Source organism: Moschus berezovskii, chromosome 3 (assembly GCF_049115385.1).
Source record: "Moschus berezovskii isolate FMDL1 chromosome 3, NW_MosBer_1.0, whole genome shotgun sequence".
NCBI classification, from domain to species: Eukaryota; Metazoa; Chordata; class Mammalia; order Artiodactyla; family Moschidae; genus Moschus; species Moschus berezovskii.
In genome coordinates this window covers 112966044-112988139 of record NC_142462.1, presented here as the reverse complement: position 1 = coordinate 112988139, position 22096 = coordinate 112966044, and the positions used below count along the sequence as shown (strand labels likewise).

Sequence of the window (22096 nt, the reverse complement as noted above, 5' to 3'; positions counted from 1 at the left end):
CACCTGCACCCAAAGGCCCTCAGGTTGTGGGACGGAGCTGGGGCCTGGAGAGAAGGCAGGCAGGCACTCAGCTCCATATTCCAGGGCCCAAGCCAAGGAATCCAGATTCAGACTCAAACCAAAGCCTTCCAGATGGTTATGAAAGTGTCTGAGTGGAAGGGCAGATCATAATTCTTTCTAGCCAGTCCTTAACTTTGCAATTTAGACTTGACATGCAGGCATCCTGTGTGCACTTGCAGGCCCTGCAAGTATTAGGACAGGCCTTGAAAATATTAAGAACAGGCCCGAATCTAAGCATCAAAGGTGATTCTGTGTCCTGGGCTGCAGGTGCCTGCTTCCCCTTAAGACTTTCCAACTGTATTTCCACTTCCCTTTTTTCGCTTTTTTTTTTTTTTTTGGCTTATGGTTATCATTCATTCGTTTGCTCTTCTTTGAATTCATTTATTTGATTTAGATCCGTGTCTCCCAGCATGCCATCTCCCTCATGTTTTATTTGTGTTTATTTTTGTCTAATCCCCACCATTCCTTTAGGCTCCCACCTCCACCAGTGCCACTCTTTCCCTAGCCAATCCCGAGGTCTCCATACTAAACTACCAATCTGCACTCTGCCAGCCCTCAGCGGCATCCATGGCCGCGGTGGCCCAGCGGAGCATGCCCCTGCAGACAGGAGCCCCCCAGATCTGTGCCCGGCCCGACCCCTTCCAGCAAGCGCTCATCGTGTGTCCACCCGGCTTCCAAGGTAAGGCGGAGTGGACCCAGCCTCCCACCTGCTTCCACCAGGGCCGCCTCTGCAGTGCTGGCCTCATGCTTTTCTGTCCTGCTAAAGCCCTCTTTGTTTCTTTTCGCAAGCGCCCTGGCATCACTGAACTTGAGGGCCCCCATCCTGCGGCAGCCGACCTAGAAACAATGGACTCAAGTCCATTCCTTGTTATCGCACCACCTGCCAGTGGTTTTGTCCTGGCTCAGCCACCATCTGTAAATCAGCACATTGTGTGCGCTCCCTTTGTTATGCTGATGTCAGCTCTCGCGTTGCCTCCCGTGGAATGACCTCTGTGGATTATCTATAGCACATTGCCAACCTCTGACAGTGCACTAGTCCCCGTTCTTGTGAAGAATATAAACCTCTCTGAAAAGTACTTCCTGGCCAGTGCCCCCCACCTCTGGCCAGGCACCCCGGCACTCTTCTCCTGAAAATTCTAAGCAAGAGTTGACCGGGTACCTCGTTATAGTTTCCCTTGAAAACCGAGAATTTGGTTCCGAAAACCCCCTGGTGTAAGCCTGTGTGGTTCAGTTTGAGTAAGTGCTGTTCCAGCAGCCTTGCCTTCTCCCCCCAGCTTTGACCCAGTCAGACGTATCTTCATGACAAAAGCAGCTGTTTTCCTGCTGTAATTTGTTAGCATAACTGTTCCACTTTTGGCTTTGAAGACTCCTTAATTTGACTGAGTCTTTGAAAACATTCAAAAAGGTCTTTTTTTTTTTTTTTATGTTAGAGGGAATTCCCTGGTGGTCCAATGGGTAGGACTCCATGCCTCCACTGATGAAGGCCTGGATTCTATCCCTGGTCAGCAAACTAAGATCCCAACAAGCCATGTGGCATGGCCAAAGAAAAAAAAAAAACTTTTTTTAAGTTAAAAACTGAGGCGGGGAAGACTTCCAAAGGACCGGGCAGTGTCTGCTGGGGACTAGTGCAGAGGGGAGCTGGGGGCTGACGGCGGGCGAGGAAGGTCTCCTCATCCAGCTCATTCCAGTTACTCAGCCCTTCTCCCCCTCACCCCTTGTCTGCACTAGGATTGCAGGCCTCTCCCTCTAAACATGCTGGCTATTCCGTGCGAATGGAAAATGCCGTTCCCATCGTCACTCAAGCCCCAGGAGCTCAGCCTCTTCAGATCCAACCAGGTCTGCTTGCCCAGGTAATTCTTTCTTTATTATCACTGGTATTACCACGATCCATGTTGATGTTGTTCACAAAAGAGATATATCTCCGATAATTCCCTCCCTGGCAGTGAGTTAGATGCCTCAAGTCATTAGAATATATTAGTAATATTCCGAATGATCCCCAGGTGAATTACCTTCCTAAGTATCTAGCTTACAGTTCCAAGAAGAAATTTAGACACAGGGGGAGTCTGGGGAAATTTATTATTATTATTGTCTGTTTGTAATGCAGATTAATATGAGAGACCTAGGTTTTAATCCTAACTCTACTAATAACTCTCTGTGACCCAAGGCAAGTCAGTTAGCATTTCCTTATTATAAACTGAAACTATTTTTTGAAAGCAAATAAAGAGCCTTGGAGATTATCTCTTTGTTTCCTAGTTGAAAACTAGGATCACAGAGGCTTTGGGCTGGAACCTTATCTGTTCACATACATACTCTGGTAGATTCCTCAAATGAGATCACAGAGGTTGAAACTGGTTGAAAATTTGTGATGTGTTATGAAAATTTTAGGCAATAAAGTGGTGTAATGATAATAAGTAATCGATCCCTAATGTCACTTGAACATTAATAATAAATACATCTTCGTTGTGCTGAGCACTTTATAGTTGTTATTGATTTAATCCCCACAATATGGTAAGGTATTTGTCTCCTTTTGACAAACAAGGCACAGGCACTGGCTCAAAGTCACACAGCAATTAGGTGACAGAACCAGAACACAAACCCAAGAAGTCTGACCCCAGCACGTGTATTCTAACCCACCATGCTGTACTGTTTCTTTATCATGGTTTCTGTTGCTGGGAGTCAAGGATAGTTTGACTGAAATGTTCTTAGTTTAAAGCACCTTTGTTTTTTAAATGAAGTTGGTTCCCAAAGACACTTTATTTATAGTGTCTTTTATTGAGTAGAAGTTTGGGGGTTAATTTTAGTGTAGTCAAATTGCATAGGTCTGTTTTAGATTCATGGGGTTCCCTGGTGACTCAGTCGTACGGAATCCACTTGCAATGCAGGAGACACAGGTTTGATCCCTGGGTTGGGAAGATCCCCTGAAGGAGGAAATGTCAACCCACTCCAAGGTTGTTGCTTGGGAAATCCCATGGACAGAGGGGCCTGGCGGGCTACAGTCCATGGAGTCACAAAAGAGTCAGATAAAACTGAGCAACTAAACAACAATGTTGGACTCACTCTGTTCTAGTCCATTGGCCTCTCTAATATCCTATTGTCTTTACTATTGATTTTATAACTTTAATGTATGTCCTGATGACTGGTGGGAAGAGCCCTGATCCTATCACGTTCTTCAGAATTTCCCTGTCTGTTCTTGTCCCTTTGCTTTTCTATGTGAATTTTATCCTCACCTTTACATAAGAATTTTTGTTCCAAAACAAACAAGACAAAAACCCAGAACCCTGATTTGTGTTTGTTGGACCTGCATTGGATTTATATTCACTTTTAGGAAAATTGACATCTTTGTAATATTGTCGTTTCATCCTTGAACATGGTATATAACTGTATATAAGTTACCTTGTATTCCTTTCACTAGCGTTTTCTTTTGTTAGAATCATTCCTAAATATTTTATAGTTCCGTTATTAATAACTTTATTAACTATATTTTCTTATTATTTGTCTTTGGTTAATAGGAATATAGCTGGTTTTCCTCCACTGAGTTTGTTATCCAGCAGCCCTTCCAAACTCTGATTAGTTCTGATTGTTTCTGTGAATTCCCTTGGATTTTCTATGTAGACTATTTTTTCATTTACAAGTGATACAATTTTGTTTCTTCCTTTCCAGTCTTTATAACTTTTATTTATTGTTCTCGTGACACTGTGCCAACAGTACCTCTGAAATAATGTTTAATAAGAGCATTGATATTGAGCATCCTTAACTTGAACTTAACTTTAAAGGAAATTCTTCTTGCTGTTTGCCACTAGAGATTTTGTTTAAAGAGCGGTTAGATAGGCTGCAATCCACAGGGTCACTAAGAGTCGGACACGACTGAGCGACTTCACTTTCACTTTTCACTTTCATGCATTGGAGAAGGAAATGGCAACCCACTCCAGTGTTCTTGCCTGGAGAATCCCAGGGATGGGGGAGCCTGGTGGGCTGCCGTCTATGGGGTCGCACAGAGTCGGACACGACTGAAGCGACTTAGCAGCAGCAGCAGCAGCAAGGAGAAGGAAACGGTAACCCACTCCAGTATTCTTGCCTAGAGAATCCCATGGACGGAGAAGCCTGGTAGGCTACAGTCCAGGGGGTCGCAAAGAGTCGGACACGACTGAGTGACGGGACAGAACGGAACAGAACGGAACAGAACGGAGGGACACTATCAAGTTTGCTAATTTTTTTAATGTTCAGCTGCATCAAATGTTCTTTCTCCACCTATTGAAATACTCCTGTGTTTTTGTTCCTTCAACTGTTAGTGCAGCAAGTTATTTAATAGATTTTGTAATGTTAAATCATCTTTGTATCAATATTTTCAAGGTGAACTTTATTTGATCATGTCTTACTTGATGTGTTAGTATACTTTTCAGTTCTGGATTGTTTGTGAATACTGCAGTTGGTATTTTTGCATCTATGTTCATATGTGAGGAAGCGGCATGGATTTCTTTTTCTTATAGAATCTTTATCTGCTTTGGTCATGGAGACTACACCCAGACTCGTAAGATACAGTGGATATCATCACTTCTTCTTCTGTTTTCAGGAACAGCTTGTTTGAGATTGACACTAGCCGTTCTTCATCTCTTTGTTCTTATGTCCAGACTGAGACTGCAGATGCCCACTCTCACCAGTTTCTGGTGGCCCACAAAATTCTGTCTTGCCGAAGGTTTAAACAGAGAACCTTCGGTATATACAGCAAACCTGTACTCCTTCCCTTCTCTCTCTGTTCCTCATAGCTCCCTTTTGTTTGCACAGTTTGGCAGTATGGAGTTCAGAAAAGGCCCTGGTAGATCAAGAGAACTACCACTCACTCCAGGGGCGCAGCAGCCTGTTCACACTTCATCTGACTGGGAGCCAAAATTCAGGCCAGTTTCCCAGTTCTGCTCCTCTATGAGCCAAAACCTGTAGAATTCACATGTACTCTTAAAGGGTACTTATAAATCCTTTTTTTATGTTTGCGTACTTAAGCCTAGTAAGCCAAGAACCATCTCTGAAAGAAATAATACACAGCATCGCTTACTAGCAAAAGTAGATATTCCTCGTTGTTCGATTCGGTGGAAACCAACAGGCCCAGCATTTCCAAATTTGTCTTAGTCCTTTAATCATAGCAGGGAAGGACTTTACCAACTGCCTATTTGAAAAGGAGTCCTTGGAGCACTATAAATCTCCAAGTGGATTTAACCTACAACTCTAAGTGGGGAAGTGAACCAAAATTACATGTACAAGGATTTTAATTGCTATAGTGTTTATAACAGGGAACTTCTAGAAGCAATTTGAATGTTCATCAGTAGGAAATTTGTTTAAATTAATAAGGGCATAAAATGGAACACCATATAGCTATTAAAAAAGGACATGGTAGACCAAAGTGTCTTGACATGCAGAGTTGTCTAAGAGATATTAACTCAAAAAAAAAACAAAACCAGGAACTCTCCTGTTCTATCCAGTGTCACTATGTGTCTTTTTTGTTTATTGATTCCTTTTGATTTTTCTTGTTTGTCACCCAATCCATGCCTATATGTTAGCCTATTAAGGTGGAGCTTTCTCCTAGATATTTTTAAATGATCCCTTCAAAGGAAAAAAAATAAGCAACTTGCAAAACCAGGCAGATTCTTTATCCCCTGAGCCACCAGGGAAGCCCTAAAAATCTAATATGGCAGCCATTTTTTTTAAAGCAATAATTAAACATTGACACTGATGCCTTCATTTTTCTTGGGATTTAGGTTAGGTATCAGGCAGAGGCACTCCAAATATTCCTTTAAATATATCCCCAAATTTCAGTGTATTTCTTTTTATCTAAATGTTTAAACCTTTTCAAAGAGTTTGTGCAAGTTTAGAAATAGTCTTTTGAATCCATCCCTCATGTTAGCTTTGTTTGCTCTGCCATTTTCCAACCCCACTCACCAGTAGCATCGTATGTCCCTAAAATGGGAAACAGTCTCTCTGGTACACCTCAACAATGTGTCTCTGGAAAGAATCACACCCTCTCATTTCAGTGACACGAGTGTGATCATATGGATCGCCTTACCAGTAATGCTTTTTTGGTATCGCCTAAAAGGAGCTTTCACCTCTGTCCACCCAACCCCCAACCCAGAACTGGCATCTTGACCACCGTCAGAAATTGTGAATGAGGGACTTCCTTTCTAGTCCAGTGGCTGAGATGCCACACTCCCAATGCAGGGGGCTCAAGTTCAGTCCCCGGTCAGGGAACTAGATCCCACATGCCACAACTAAAGATGCTGCCTGCCACAACAGAGGCTGAAGATCTCATGTGCTGCAGCTAAGACCCAGCACAGCCAAATAAACAAATAAAATAAATTTTTAAATTTTTAAAAAAGAAAGAAATTGTGCGTGAGCGAGTAAAGGTAGAGAGATGGGAAGGACACGTCTTGACTGAGACAGTATTGAATTTATCTCACTTTTCAAATGGCAGGATCCCAAACCCCCTTGGACCATCCAGAGCCCCAAGGATATGGAGATTTCTGTTTGCCAGATCCTTGTAGACTCCGCCCTGCCATGAAGAAGTTTTGTGCATTCTTCTAGCCAATTAACTCGTTATCACTTGAACCCCTTTAAATATTTCCCGGAGGATAAGCCATTGTCTTGGATTCTTTAACCTTTCCAAAACACAAAACTTCAGCTACTCAAAACCTTCTCTGGTCATTTTCAGCAACCAGTCTTTCCAACCATTCTGTCTTGCTGTCTATGTCAGTCTTGCTGGGTGCCTGATATTGCTAATAAATAAGGAAGACTCTTTCATACGACTCTTAGGCACCTGATCCTGTATTGGGCCATCGTTTTTGTGTGTCACCTCCATAAAAAGAGTAGCATACTGGCTGAGAGCATGGGCTCTGGAGTTCCACTGCCCATGTTCAGATAGCAGCCCCACCACTCACTGGCTGTTTGACCTTGGAGAAGTTATTTTTTAATTTAAATTTAATTCTTTTTCAAAGTAATACATGTGTCTAATTGTTACAGTTAAATGCCACCACGAACGTCTAAGAAAACAGTAGTCACCTGCCTATCCCTTCCCCCATTTCCATTCCCCCAAAACTATCATTTTTGTAATTAATTAATTTTAAATGGAGACTAAGTACTTTACAATATTGTGGTGGTTTTTGCCGTACACTGACATGAACCAGCCATGGATGTAAATGTGTCCCCCCGTCCCGAACCCCCCTCCCACCCTCCTCCCATCCCATCCCTCTGGACTGTCCCAGTGCATCGGCTCTGAGTGCCCCGTTTCATGCATCGAACTTGGACTGGTCATCTGTTTTTTTAACTGTTTCATTTAGTTATTTAAATCCATGTTTCTAAATAGCATTCTTTAACTGTTTCTTACTGAATTTTCTACTGTAGGTATCAATCAACACTGGCAGAACGCTTAGCCCCCTAACCCTCCATCCCCAGAGCACGAGCCCACTCACGTGCGCACTCTCTCCCTCTCTCTCTTTTCCTTTCTCCCTTTTCCTCCCTTGTAAGTTTGTATTCGACCACTTTATATTATCTACATAATTACTATCATCAGTATTGTACTGTATTATTCTCAGCTGAGCCTCATAACATACTACGATTCTGCTTCCTTTCCTGTATAAGTTGTTTTTCCTGGAATTAGTATTGTCTCATCTTTTCGTTGGGTCAGTTTCCTCTGTATGTATTATTATGCAGCCCCAAAGTCTTCCAGAGCTCTAAAAGGCTTGTGTGTTTGAGGTATTGGTGTCTGAGCATACTGAGAAGTTCAGTGGCTGCTGTTTTTCCTCTTTCTGAAAGTTTTTTAAGACTTTCCTTGTCCATGGTGGACATGGTGTCCATGAGATTCACGGCTACATGCTTTCTCATGACTCTTTTAGAATACCCTGTCTGGTACATCCTATTTGCCCTTTTTATCTGGAGAACTTTCTTTTATTTTTGCCCTTATTAACTTCTTCCCCTGCATTTTCCCTGTTCCTTCTTTGTGGAATTCCTGCTAACTTAGCACTGGTACTTCTGAACTGATCTCATGATTCTCCTATCTCCCACCCTCACCCCCATCCACCTTGCCCCTGCATATATTCTATCTATTCTGCTTTCTAAAATTTTCCCATCTGTATGGACTTGTTCATTTCTATTGTCATTGTTCTCATTTCCAAGAGTTTTCTTGTTCTCAGAATATAGATATATATCCTTTATATCTATACATGGATATATACACGTTTAGCCTCTTTGAGGACACTAATTACATATATTTTTAGATTTTCTTCCAATTCCTATACTGTTGTCATTCCTGAGTTTCATTTTTTGTTTTAGGCTCCTTCATGATAGAAACTTCCTTTAAAGTCTGGTGATCCTTGGCTGTTCGTTCATATCTAAGACTGAAGGACTAAAAACTAACTAGAAAGCTTCAGAGGCAGGGGGTGGACTTCTCTGTTGGATAATAAGGAGTGAGCTCAGCATTTTCATTGGCAGGTCCCCTCTCAGCAAAAGTATCTGTAGTTTTTTTCTCTTGGAATAGTCAGTTTCCCTGGAGACAATCTACCAGGTTCCTGCTTGAGGACTGGGGGTGGGGGTGGGGGTGGGGGTAATAATCCTTCATACCAGGAATCTGAGGGTGACAGAATCCCAGGGTTTAATAGTCAGGCTTTATCTTACATTCCTTCAGTCTGCTAACTTAGTAATCACTCTTCTGTTTTCCAGCTTCTATAATTCTGTTAACTGTTATTGTAGCTCGCTGTTCTCTGTGTCCTTATGGATCTGTGTATATTTTTTCATTCCCTACTGTCATTTTAGTTGGGCTTAAAATAGGGAGAGCTGTAAATGTATGTTTAATTTACTATGCGTCCAGGCAAGCTATTTAACTTCTCTGTGTTTCAGTTTATTCAACTGAGAAATGGGAGGGGAGAATAGTCCCTACCTCACAGGATTGGTGTTAAGATAAAGTCAGAGAATCCATTTATGGCCTTAGCTCTATGCCTGGCACACAATGTGCATCCAGAAATATTGGCTCTAATATTACAGATTATAAAGTCATAATAAACTATAGAAATATCTGATGCAAAGTGTTGTCTCAAATGAGTTGAACAAATCCATCGGTGATAGAGGTCCAGATATATCTTTTTACCCCATCTCTTGGAGGTAAAATGCTAAGATTCATTTTAGGGAAACGGAAGAAATAATGTCCTTAGCTTGATGTCAAGATTTATTATTTCAAAATGATATTAGTCAAAACACAGGCTTTGCATGGGATCTGAAATAAGTTCCAGACAAAATAAATAGAATTCTTATTGCCAATGAGACTATTATTCATTTAAGCTTTTGAGCTCATAATTATTTTAATCAATTAAATTATTTTTCTGCTTACTGTGTTTGAATTCAGTAAACCTGAAATACAGTTAAGTATAGTTAATTGCCTTGGTAGAATTGCTTCTTTCATTTTATCAACAAACATTTCTTAAGCACTTATTGTATAATCTGTGGTCCCCGAGCTTTTTGACTATATTTTGAAAGATCAGTAAGCAAACAGGCAATATCTAAAAGGCATCCGAGATCTCACTGAGTCTCCTGTGCAACAGTGATAACAGGATAGACCAGGTGAACTATGCACTCAAATCTAAGAGGAAGCCGTATCATTTTAGTACACATCACTGTTTATGAAGTTTTGACTCAAATTTGTAATCCATTTCTAGAAGTGCTTGTTGGTTGATATGAGCCAAAACACATAGTGAACATATGCACAGTTTGTGGAGCACTACATTATATTAATTAGCCAGTGTCAGTCATCTCCAGCCTGATGGAAAGAGAGAAAGAGCTAAGATCCCAAGTCTTTAAATCCTTGATCTGCCCAAGAGGTATTTTACCTTAGCAGCGTTCCTTCAAGTGTCCAACTTTGGACAGCTATGTTCAGAGTGAATCATTTAATAACCAAAGGCAAGCAGAATAGTGGTTGAAGATACAGAGGGCTCACAACACACACACACACACGTATACGCACGCACACCTGTAAGTCTATTCAAGGAGGAATTGGGAAAGTTCATTTTTTATTTCTTAAGAAATAGCTTGGTGTTTATAAAAAATCGAACTGTGACTTCCTCACTGTTTCGTTTTCGCCTTGAGGACTCAAAGTATTCTCAGTTAAGCTCAAGATCCCAGCTAAGAATTTTACTTCATGCTGTTTGCCCTCGGATATAGGCAGGTGTCAGATACTTGGTGATCTCAGAATTATGTTAACTTAGATTCAGAAGATAACACAAGTTGCACCTCTGCATTCTTAACTGCTAAACAAAAGGTAAAATTAAATAAAGGATACTAGGCAGAAAACTTCTTGAGGGCAAGGAGTTACCCTTGTATGACCCAGTTCAACTCCGTCAATCTCTTGTGCACAGTTGTGTCACAAAACAAATCAATAAGTGAACTTTTGGGAATTTTAAGCGTTGTTCATTAGAGCACATTTATAAATAAATCATTCTTCAGTGTGAATGAATCGCTTCCATTGACTTCACATGTGTTCATTTTATCTGCCCTGGTGTTTGAGGTCAGAGAGCAGGTCTCCACTGTCACACCGATCAAGGGGTCTAGCACAACCTTGAGCACAGAAGAAGCGCTTGACTCACGCCAGCTGATTTATGATTGTCAGACATAGTGATAGCAGGTGTCCTGTGTCCTACAGCAGGCCTGGCCAAGTGGGACCCAGCAGATCCTGCTTCCCCCGGCGTGGCAACAGCTGACCGGCGTGGCCACGCACACTTCGGTGCAGCACGCAGCTGTGATTCCTGAGACCATGGCCGGCACCCAGCAGCTGGCCGACTGGAGGTGAGCAAGGCGCAGGCAGGGCTGGGATGGGAGGCACGTCCACTGACCCAGAGGGTGGCCAGGCCAGCCAGTACCAGAATCCCCTGCTTTGTAGAGGGCTTTTTAAATTAAAAAGAGTACCATGTGCCCTACCTGGGTTTGATCCCTGGTTTGGGAAGATCCCCTGGAGGAGGGCATGGCAACCCATTCCAGTATTCTTGCCTGGAGAATCCCACGGACAGAGGAACTTGGCGAGCTACAATTCATGGAGTCTCAGAGTCAGACACAACTGAGCAACTAAGCGCATGAGCACACCTTGTGGCCTAAGACTGCAGTGTAATGAGAAGTCATTTTTAAATAAATATATAATGGAGAAGGAAAAGGCAACCCACTCCAGTACTCTTGCCTAGAGAATTCCGTGGACAGAGGAGCCTGGTGGGCTGCTGTCCATGGGGTCATACAGAGTCGGATACGAATGAAGCGACTTAGCATGCATACATGCATTAGAGAAGGGAATGGCAACCCACTCCAGTATTCTTGCCTGGAGAAGCCCTGGGACAGAGGAGCGTGGTGGGCTGCCATTAATGGGGCTGCCCAGAGTCGGACACAACTGCAGTGACTTAGCAGCAGCAGCATACCAGGACACCAGAAAACCAGCTTGGTTACTTTAGGATCTGTTATCATTTTGAACTCCAAATTCAGTTCCATTATCTGATCACCAGTGTGAGTCACCAGACTTGTCTTGGGATGATTTTTGGTTGTTTTTCCAAATTCAGTTCCACTCCCAGAAAACAAAGATCTGTTACCTATGAAAGGATGCAGAAGAGATCCAGGGGCTCCTAAGCAATTCTAGGAAGTATTCTCAAGGTGCTTTCACACACAAGCATGCTGGAGTCATATCAGACCTCCTGGGGGAAGGCTTGACAGAAAGGGGTTTATTTGGAATGGTAAACTCTGCTGTGTTTGCTAAGTGTGTCTCTTCAGTTAATGCTCATATCTTTGAGATCAAAGTATACTTTCCACAGAGCCCAGAGACATCCAGCTGACAGCCACAAACACACCACAACCCCTGCATCTGTTTCCAGAACCTTCTACCCCATCCTGCTCGCCAACTTCATCACTAACATGTGGCTCTGTTGTTTTTATGGCCACTTCCCACTTTTCCTTATACCTGCCACCTATACTATCCCAACACCACCCTCAGTGCCCACCTTCACCAGTGCAGAGCCAAATGGCAGTCCCCCAAGTTGGCCCCAACTTCTCATGGCCCTCTGGGCTGTCTCTCTGTCAGCCGAAGCATTAGGGTAGGTCACACCCTTCACCCTCAAGACAGTCCCCAAACCAGCCATGGAACCTCCCGACAGTTCTTTTTCTGTCCTGTAAAGCTGCTGTGAGTGAAGAGCTCTGATGAAAGGCAGAGAGACAGGCCCCCAGTCCAGCCTCAACTGCAGCATCCTCTGTCCTGCCATTTAGCTTTCTAATTACTAATTTACTGATTCTAATTTAGTAGAAAGAAGAGAGGGACGTAGGCTGTTTATCACAGTCCCGTTCACTTTCCACTGACACCACCATTCCCCCATATCCACCCCCTCTCACTGGACGTACTTTCAACCCAGGTAAACTGGGTTCATTTCTGGCCCTGCGTGACCTGGGAAAAGTTATTTAACCTGTATGAGCCTCAGTTCTTCAGTAAAGTAGGGACAGTAATGCCTATTTATCGGATTGTTGGGTGGTTTAAATTTAAGATAAAAGACAAAGCACTTGACTGGATTTAACTTGTATCATACAGCGCCAGGCTTCCCTGGCGGCTCAGCGGGTAAAGGATCTGCCTGCAGTGCAGGAGACCTGGGTTTGATCCGTGATTCGAGAAGATCCCCTTGAGGAAGAATTGGCTACCCACTCCAGTATTCTTGCCTGGAGAATCCCAGACAGAGCAGCCTGGCGGGTTACAGTCCATGGGGTCACAGAGTTGGACATGACAGAGTGAATAACATTTCACTTCATACCAGCGCCTGATCCATGACAGGCAGCAATAAATCTGTTATCTGCCCTTCCCCCATTCACAGCATGAACGCTCAGCAAGACCACCTTCCCTCTCCAGCTCATTAAGCGGCAGCAACCAAGTGGAAAGCTGTTTGACCAGTTGTTTTTTTCCTTACCCCTTTTTCTCCCAGAAGACCACACATATGCTGTACTTCCATTTTCCTTTGTCTTTCAGCATTTACAGCTTATTTAATTTCAGCGATACTGACATTCTTAACTCATTCACGCGCGTCTTCTTATATCTCATCCCTCCTCATCTCTTACCTGGTTACCACAGGAGAGACCTAAAGCCAACACAGTTTCTTTTCAGTCTCTTCTCCATTTCATATGTAGCCCAAAGAACATCTGGAATCATGGCTAGTGCTAACCTGTGTCAACGGGAAAAATGCCATGTCTGTAGAAGAAATAGTAACAAAGTAAAGGAGCTATAACATCAGTTTTTAAAGTTCACTTAAATGTCCAAAAGACTATCAGGATCTCTACAAAAGTGTCTCCCTACTGCTTTTCTTTGTGTTCAATTTTTTTCCTAAATTTCATAATATTTTAAAAATTCACATGAACTCTCTTATAGCTCTTCATTTTACCATGTATTAAGTGGGTTTTTATGGGCACTCTGTAAATTCATCATCACTCTTAATATTTCTGTGGGAATAAGCCTAATAGCACCATACAACCCAGATCTCACATAACCCATTTTCAGAATTATGACTGCCAATATTTCTATCAACATGTGTCTGTTACTAATTTTCACTTAGTACCAAACTCTGTACATGTCTAGTCAACCTTCAGTTAATCTAATTGTTCATTCAGAAAGCATGTAACTCACTGATCAGCCGCTACATTCCTGAACATTGTGCTAACTGCTGAGAGAATTCTAAAGAATGTTAACATTACCTAATGCCAGAAAGACAGGCCTCCCAGTCTTCAAAGTTTGTTTTTCACATAAACTGCAATATTCTCATTTGCAAAATGGTATTACTAAGATATCCTGCCTACCTCACAGAGTGGAACAACCCATTGAAGGTGCTTTGTAAATTATAAAATAAAATACACAGCCCAGTTAGCTATCTAGAGTCTTGAAGAGCAGAAGGGAATATTTGTTTCCTCTCCCCAGAACTTAGGCTGAGTGCGCCTCCATGGCATTCTCCCCACTTGAAATGTGCCCTTTCTCACTCACCAACAAATTGTGTCCATGCCACTTAAACATTCCTACACCAGAGACACCCAGTGAACTCACCTGGGAAGTCTCATCTCTTCAACAACTCTCCCTTCAGTGTGAGAACTACCTTTTGATTTTAATTTGACTTTTAATGGTGGGGAGGGAACCTTATCTTCTAAAGGAGCTCTGTTTCTATTAAACCATCAAAGAATCTTTTCCCATCTCCCTTTCAGGAACACACATGCTCATGGCAGCCATTACAATCCCATCATGCAGCAGCCTGCATTGTTGACTGGTCATGTGACCCTTCCAGCAGCTCAGCCCTTAAATGTGGGTGTGGCCCACGTGATGCGGCAGCAACCTACCAGCACCACCTCCTCCCGGAAGAATAAGCAACACCAGTCCTCTGCGAGGTAGGTGTGTAAGAAGTGTTAGAGAAAAAAAACTTCAAGGAGATTGGAAGTTAAAGATCTGGATCCCTGGAATGGGATTTTGAAGGAGGCACTCATCCTGAGGTCTATGTGAGTGCTGGCCCTCCCAGCACCCTAAGGGTGGACCCCTCAGACCACAGTCTTCAGTGTCCACGTCTGGAGTGATTCTGTCCCCTTCCACTTACCTAGAAAACACTTACCTAGAATGCCCTCTGAAGATGCATTGTTGAAACCATAGCTTTTTTTTAGAAGTAGTAGAGAAATGTGTTTTATTTGAAGTCTAATGTCAGACATTTAACTCATTCAGCTATTTGCTAAAATATAAGCAGTAACTTTGGTTAATCGTAGACACTACCAGAAGAACAATGATCTTTCCCATTTCCTCTAAATCCAGTTTCATCTCCATGAACTCTTAAAAAAAATTAAGATTAACCAAAGGCCATGTGCTTTTGTTCATTTTATGTGGTATTTTGGAAAAGGTAAAACTGTAGAGTGTGTAGATTGAAGATTGCTGGGAAAGAGTGAAGGCAGAAGAAAAGGACAGAAGTTGAGATGGTTGGGTGACATCACCGACTCGATCGACATGAATTTGAGCAAGCTCTGGGAAATAGTGAAGGACAGGGAAACCTGGTGCGCTGCAGTGCATGGGTCGCAAAGAGTCAGATACAACTGAGCAACTGAACAACAAAAGAACCATAGAGACATAGATCAGATCAGGAGCTGCTAAGGACTAGAGGGAACTTTTCAAGGTGATGACAAATTTCTGTATCTGCATTGTGATGAGAATTACATGACTGTACATTTGTCAAAACTCATCAAACAATTCAAAGGGGTGTCTTACACTGTATATAAATAACACCTCAATATACCTTACTTAAAAAAATAGAGATTTCCTAAGAAACAAAAAAATCGAGATCAAAATTGTATGGCTGTAAAATTGTTCCCACATCTCTCGCCAGTGGCTTGGAGGTCCCTAATTGTTTATTTGGAATAGGTTAATCAAGAGGAGTCAAATAATACATGAAATGTCTAGTGAATTTTGGTTATATACTTCCTTGGATAGCAAGATGCCAGAAATTAGATCTGCCTCTTTTCATTCTTTTTCATTTGAAAACTAATCCAAGAGCTGACTTCCTGAACTTGTCATCCTTCCTGAACAAGATTCTTATTTGGTTGTTTCTGACAACTTAGGAAAATTCATGTCAGATCAGTGGCAGGCTTCCAGAATGCTTTTGTTTGATAACTCTGTGACAAAACACCCATGTCTGTGTTAGATTGGGTGGCGCCAGAGGCCCTGTCTCAATCCTCACATGCTGTCATGCTCAGTCTGGTGGGTGGTCGCCAGAACCCTGGTCTGGCTTGAGCTTAGCCTCTGTGTGCTTACCTTGGCCAGGTAGGGGTAAGAAGAACCTTTAGCCTCTGACCTGTTGGTAAGTCCCTCTTTGTTGCCTTGTTATCACCCAGCTGGCTTTAGAAGGCTCACTGCCAGTGCATTTCAAGATCAGTGGGACTATAGTGAAAATTATGGGTTTACCTATTTTTAAGACCAACGCCTTAGGCAAAACAATTGGAAAAACCAGAAGGCTCTCCCCTTTGGCAGACGGTACGATCAGGCATAGTTTTCTTTAAAAATGCCAAGTAGACATATTTTAACTGCTCGAGTAGTGAAAACTTAATCTCAAAATTGTACCATGTTAGTAATAACAAATACAAAGTTCTCTGGTAAGTGCAAATAATAGAACAGTCTTATCAGTGAAACTTCATGTGAACAAGCAACATATCTGATACCGACTAAATAGAAAATTAAATAGACCCACCTTTATCGAGTTATTTTCATCTAATTACCTTCCCTTTAGCTAGAAGGTGCTAGAATCTCTAAGGACATATCACAATCTTAAGTTTCATTATAGGCTGGCTTTGGTCTCATTGTACAGATACAGCCAAGGTCAGCAATAGTTGATGGGGAGGGGAAATGTAAGGTCTTTTTTCTCTAAAGTTACCAGAAACTACATTGGTTTTTTGATAAGTAATTTCTAGTTGATCAAAATCAAGAGTTACAGGTCTCTTAAGCATACATTTTCCTTTTGCATTTTTCCTGGTGTTTCATTATGATTGAAACAGACTGGTAAGCTTCCTATGAGGCTCATGTGTCGAAATCCAGGATTTGTTTTGGGTTTTTTTTTTTGGTTGCACTGCGAGGCATGTAGAATCTTAGTTCCCCAACCATGGATTGAACCCATGTCCCCTGCATTAGAAAGCAGAGTCTTAACCACTAGACCGCCCATTAAGTCCCCAGAAAAATTAATTTTTGAAAAATTATACCCCCACAGATACTTTTATGGTCATGTCCATTTCCCAGAGAGGGAAAGAGGTAAAGCTACACTTTAACCTTAGATCTTTTAGCTCCAGGAAGTCTTAGGAAATGAGTGTTGTCATTGAATCAGTGGTAAACCAGCCATGAGCAAGGAAACGAAAACTTTATGTGCAAATATCTTTTCTTCCACCTCCCTCTGAAACAAGACCTCACTGAGTACACTGGGGAGGATGACAAGATTGAACTCATGAAGTTGGGCTTTGACCCTGAAGGCAGGGGGCTGCGTTGGGGCGGACATCCCTGAAATCACCCCCCACCACAAGACCGGCCCAGTCCTTGGGTATGGTCCTCTGTCCTCTCCTGAGAGCCCTGGCTACCCACTCTGTCCCTCAGCGGGTAGAGCCCAGAGAAGCCAGGATGCTGCCCTGTCTGTGCAGCAATTGAAAGAAAGAGTTGCACAGGCCCGAGTGCACTGGTCCTCTATCCGATTTATGGAGAGCTTACGATGAGTGGTGTCAGATTCATGGTCTCTGAAGAAGATTTCACTTCGGGACCAGGGACCAGGCTTGATCACTCAAGAGCTTTTGTATGGCAGAGTTTTATTAAAGTATAAAGAAGGGACAGAGAAAGCTTCTGACATAGACATCAGAAGGGGGAAGGGGAGTGCCCCCCCTGCTAGTTTTAGCAGGCTGTTTTATGTCTGTTAGAAAGCTATTAATCAGATAGAGACAACCTCAAGGCTGAGGGAGTTTCCCTAGGCCTCTCTCCCACAATATGCATTTTTGAGATAGGATGGCACGAGGTGTGTCATCCCCAGCCATAAAACAATTGATATGAATACTGGTTTGTTGAGCTATTATCAGCCAAAAGTTAGTCTTAGGTGGAACCATTTTGAAGAAAGGCAAATTCCAAAGCAAACACATAGTTTCATTAACATAGCTTAAGAAAAACATTTCCATAGGAAATGTTAGCGGTGGTTAGCTCAAGGTTTGAGAAAAGTTCAGGTGGAACTAGGTGTTGTCATGGCAACACAAAATTTTAAGAGAAAAAATTCTGACAGTTGTAGTTTGTTTCCTTCTGCCGCTTAAGGGAGAGAGAAACAAATGTCTGACACTTGCACTCTATTTCCTCCGTTTGGAGACCGGTGGCCTTCCTGCCTGTTACCCTCTCAATTTGGCCATGCTGGTGTTTCTAGACAGTTGGGCTTCTTGCAAGGACCTGGCGGCCCTGCCTTCCTCCATGAGTACGTGTGGCTCTGTCGTTTCAGAAACGTCTCCACCTGTGAGGTGTCATCCTCGCAGGCCGTGGGCTCCCCGCAGCGGTCCAAGCGCGTCAAGGAGAACACGCCGCCGCGCTGCGCCCTGGTGCACAGCAGCCCCGCCTGCAGCTCGTCCGTCACGTGCGGCTGGGGCGACGGGGCCTCCAGCACCACCAGGGAGCGGCAGCGGCAGACGATCGTCATCCCCGACACCCCCAGCCCCACGGTCAGCGTCATCACCATCAGCAGCGACACCGACGAGGAGGAGGAGCAGAAGCACGCCCCCACCAGGTGAGGTCCTGCCGCCCTCAGACCCCAGGAAGGAGCGGAGTGGGGGTGCGCGGTGCATGGCCGGCTCACCCCGAGACAGTCGGTGGTGGGCCTGGACCACTTCCTGGGCATCCAAAGTGATGATCCATCCTTCTCTCCTGGCCCCCGAATCCTGGCCTTGCCATGTCCTGGAGCCCTGAAGTGATTTCAGGGGATGGTCCAACAGATTTGGGCTTCTCTGGTGGCTCAGACGGTAAAGAAGCCGCCTGCAAACCAGGACACCTCCGTTCGATCCCTGGGTGGGGAAGATCCCCTGGAGAAGGGCATGGCAACCCATTCCAGTATTCTTGCCTGGAGAATCCCCATGGACAGAGGAGCCTCGTGGGCTACAGTCCATGGGGTTGCAAAGAGTTGGACACAACTGAATGACTAACACGTCACTTTCTACTTTTCAAACAGATTTCTATAATTATTGAAAGCCCAAAATAATTTTGAGTCAATTTGGTCTTAAAAAATAGTTATAGGCCCTCTACATTTGGGGGACATGAGACCATGAAAGTCAGGCATACAGTGCCATTATATTTCAGCCCTCGTAAGCTAAGAAATCTCTGCCTCGGGCTATTGAATGTATTCCCAGTTGGTCAGGCTGTTTCTCAAACATTGCCTCGGCTCTCTCAGAATTTGAGGTCATTGTCCAACTAATCAGAAATTTCCCTGTGTCTGATTAACCCAGTCTTTCAAACTGCCGGGTGGCCTTTTACCCAGAGAACATTACTGTTTATTCCAAAGTAGTAAGAACTCATTTCACTTGCTGTATGCTTCTGGGGGAGAGGGAAGAAATATTTATTATATTTGCAAGACTGTTAAACCTGGTGCCAGAGCCTCTTTCCTATATTTGCCAGCTAGACTGAAACAGAGTTTGGTGTGAGTTTGGGCTGTCTGGTGGTCCCCTGGAACTTTTCCCTCCAAACAGTCGGTCCTCTGGTCGTTAGCATCCCCGGGCCTCGGGACCTTGTAGGTCTGAAATCTCACAACCCCAACCTGCTGGCTCTTCCCATTGGGACCCAGGACCCGGGAAGGGAGGCCTGCCAGTCAGAGCACATTCTGTGACCCAATGTGAAGATAACATACACATTTAGGCCCAAATTATTAATTCCTAATTGGATACAATGTCACTGATTATAATCACAAATCCTTTTGATTAGATAATAAATTCTTACCTTTGAAATCATTATACGATATACAGATAGACTGATTAAAGCATTGTCACTACAGCTCTTCCTTCCTGCATGGGGTACTCCCTTCCCACCTCTATAATGAGCTCAGCGTCTTGTCTTTTCACGAGAAGGCTTGTGTAGCACTCATTCCAGTGTCCTCTTTAATGGCCTAGCCCTGTTCAGTGTGTCTCAGAGAAGCATGTGATGGAGCATTTCTGTCCTAGCATTGGGACAGGTGCCAGAGGGGCCAAGGAGCTGAGGGCTGGGGTGGAGTGCTTCACACCCAGCCTGCCTGTTCCAGAACTGGCCTCAGTTTCCTTTGGAGACTCAGTTTCCTTTGTTTCCTTAGGAGAATAGTCCCAAGCTGAGTCCATGCCCCCTCTGCCTCCCAGTCCCTTCCCAAAGGGAAAGACTCCTCCCAGCCCGGGCCCTGGCCTGGAGCGGCGTGTCCACACATCTGTGGCATCAGGCATAAGAAGGACAGGCAACCTCACAGGGCCCTTTGCCACAACTGGAAAAAGGCAATTTTAAAATCTGACGGTTGGCTGGATTGGAATATCATTTTAACATTTGAATTGACACGGAATCTTAACATATGTGCTCAGGAGAGAACCGAATAGTGGATCTGAGGGGAAGAAGGATGAAAAAGCCATCTCTCCACCCATCAGGCCGCTGCCAGGGCCGAGGGCACAGAGCAAGCCGGAAGTACAGGCTGCCTCTGCAGCAGCCCCAGGGCCCAGAAAGAACAGAGCTGAAGCACGTGGCTGCATGGGAGGACCTTGGTGTCAATGAGTCACGACTTAGGGGAGGGCAGGGAAGGGGCCGATGGGCAGGTGCATGTGTGAGTGACAGCCAGAGATAGTGACAGTGGGCTGCTGAGCACCAGAGATTCATAACACGGAAGATGCAGGGGCGGCCTGCCTGCCTGCCCGGGGTAACAAGATGCACCAGAGACATTCTATCTAACATGGGAGGCTGCAATTCGAGGCCAGAGCAGAACCGAGAAAGGTGTCAGCTGTCCACAGGTGTGATGGGAAGCTCACAGAATGAGAAAATAGTGTTTTCTGGAGAGATCAAATAACTGTTGCCTTGAAGAAATGTTTGAAGACCCAGGAAGGCAGGAGAGGGTATTGGAGCCTGAGGACGGTAAAACAGAAACCAGTAGCTATTTTATTTATAGAGAAACCATCGTGTAATGTGACCACATTAATGTGACTGCATTTTGTAATGAGGAAAAAGATAGGGGGAAATACAAGTACTCATTCTCAGAAATCAGACTATCGTAAAATTTAACAGGGTAAATATTTATTGGCCCCGCTGGTAAGATATTATGCTCGGAACCGCAGGTGCTGCATAAATAAGGTAGACAGTCTCTCCTCAGGAGGTTTGCAGGGTAATAAGCAAGATAAGACACGTACAAATCTTCATAACACAAAACAGGTTACCAGGCCCCTAAAAACTAGCCGAGGACTGCAGGGATTCAAAGGGGGAATAGTTTGAGGAAATAGGGGAGAGGGGGCTTTTCAAGGTTAGTGGTCCTAATATGCTTAGACAATGGGTAGAGGAGGTGAGACTGCAAATTCCAGTGAGATAAGTGGTGGGCGGAGCCTCACGGGTGGGCGGAGCCTTCGGTGGGCAGAGCGGGGTCAAGAACAGGTGGGGTTCGCTGATAAGAGAAAGTGGGAGGTCAGGACAAAAGGGATTTCCAAATGGAAAGGGGGATTTGGGGGAATCTCCCTTTAGGTGGGCGTGACCAGCTTTCCAAGGAGATGCTAAGGAGCTCCCAGGAAAGCGTCAGTTCTGGAAAACAAGGATGGGACATGCCCCCAGTGCAGGCCACTGGGGAGCCGCCTGGTCGCCCTTGGACTGGAAGCTTCTCTGCCTGTCAGGGCTCCAGTGTGAACCGTGGACGCGTCCCTCCTTGACCCTGACCGTCCTCATTCCCCAACCTAATTTCTCCCAGCTGTGAGCAACTTGATTCTGCTCTTCTGTGTTCTGACCTCATTTCCTATTTGCGGCTCAGCCCCAGTACTAGCCTGGTAACCCTGCCTGAAATGCCGATGGCTTCCCCTCAACCTCATCACAGCCTCTGGAGAGTGGAGGGAGAAGGGTGGGGGTTTCTGTGATGTTCATAGGGATGGTGAGCATGGGATCATGTGGCAGCGTCTTTTAGAGCTGAATGAGACATTACTTTGCCAAGAAAGGTCCGTCTAGTCAAGGATGTGAGAGTTGGACTGTGAAGAAAGCTGATTGCCGAAGAACTGATGCTTTTGAACTGTGGTGCTGGAGAAGACTCTTGAGAGTCCCTTGGACTGCAAGGAGATCCAACCAGTCCATTCTGAAGGAGATCAATCCTGGGTGTTCATTGGAAGGACTGATGCTAAAGCTGAAACTCCAATACTTTGGCCACCTCATGCAACGAGTTGATTCACTGGAAAAGAGTCTGATGCTAGGAGGGATTGGGGGCGGGAGGAGACGGGGACGACAGAGAATGAGATGGCTGGATGGCATCACCGACTCAATGGACATGAGTTTGAGTGAACTCCGGGAGTTGGT

The 22096-nt window shown here is 44.2% G+C and overlaps 1 protein-coding gene across 4 annotated transcripts in view; it reads left to right on the top strand.

The window, feature by feature from the left end:
* Nucleotides 1-22096, top strand: part of HIPK2 (homeodomain interacting protein kinase 2) — a 213071-nt gene that overhangs the window by 158302 nt on the left and 32673 nt on the right. The window contains exons 8-12 of one of the 4 annotated variants that reach the window (XM_088834690.1): nucleotides 613-739; nucleotides 1789-1910; nucleotides 10730-10869; nucleotides 14284-14463; nucleotides 18063-18344. In XM_088834690.1, the coding sequence (XP_088690816.1) occupies nucleotides 613-739; nucleotides 1789-1910; nucleotides 10730-10869; nucleotides 14284-14463; nucleotides 18063-18344 (851 nt within the window). Of the gene's footprint in view, nucleotides 1-531; nucleotides 740-1788; nucleotides 1911-10726; nucleotides 10870-14283; nucleotides 14464-18062; nucleotides 18345-22096 lie in introns of all 4 variants that reach the window. The other 3 variants (XM_088834688.1, XM_088834689.1, XM_055421358.2) reach the window with 3 other exon arrangements.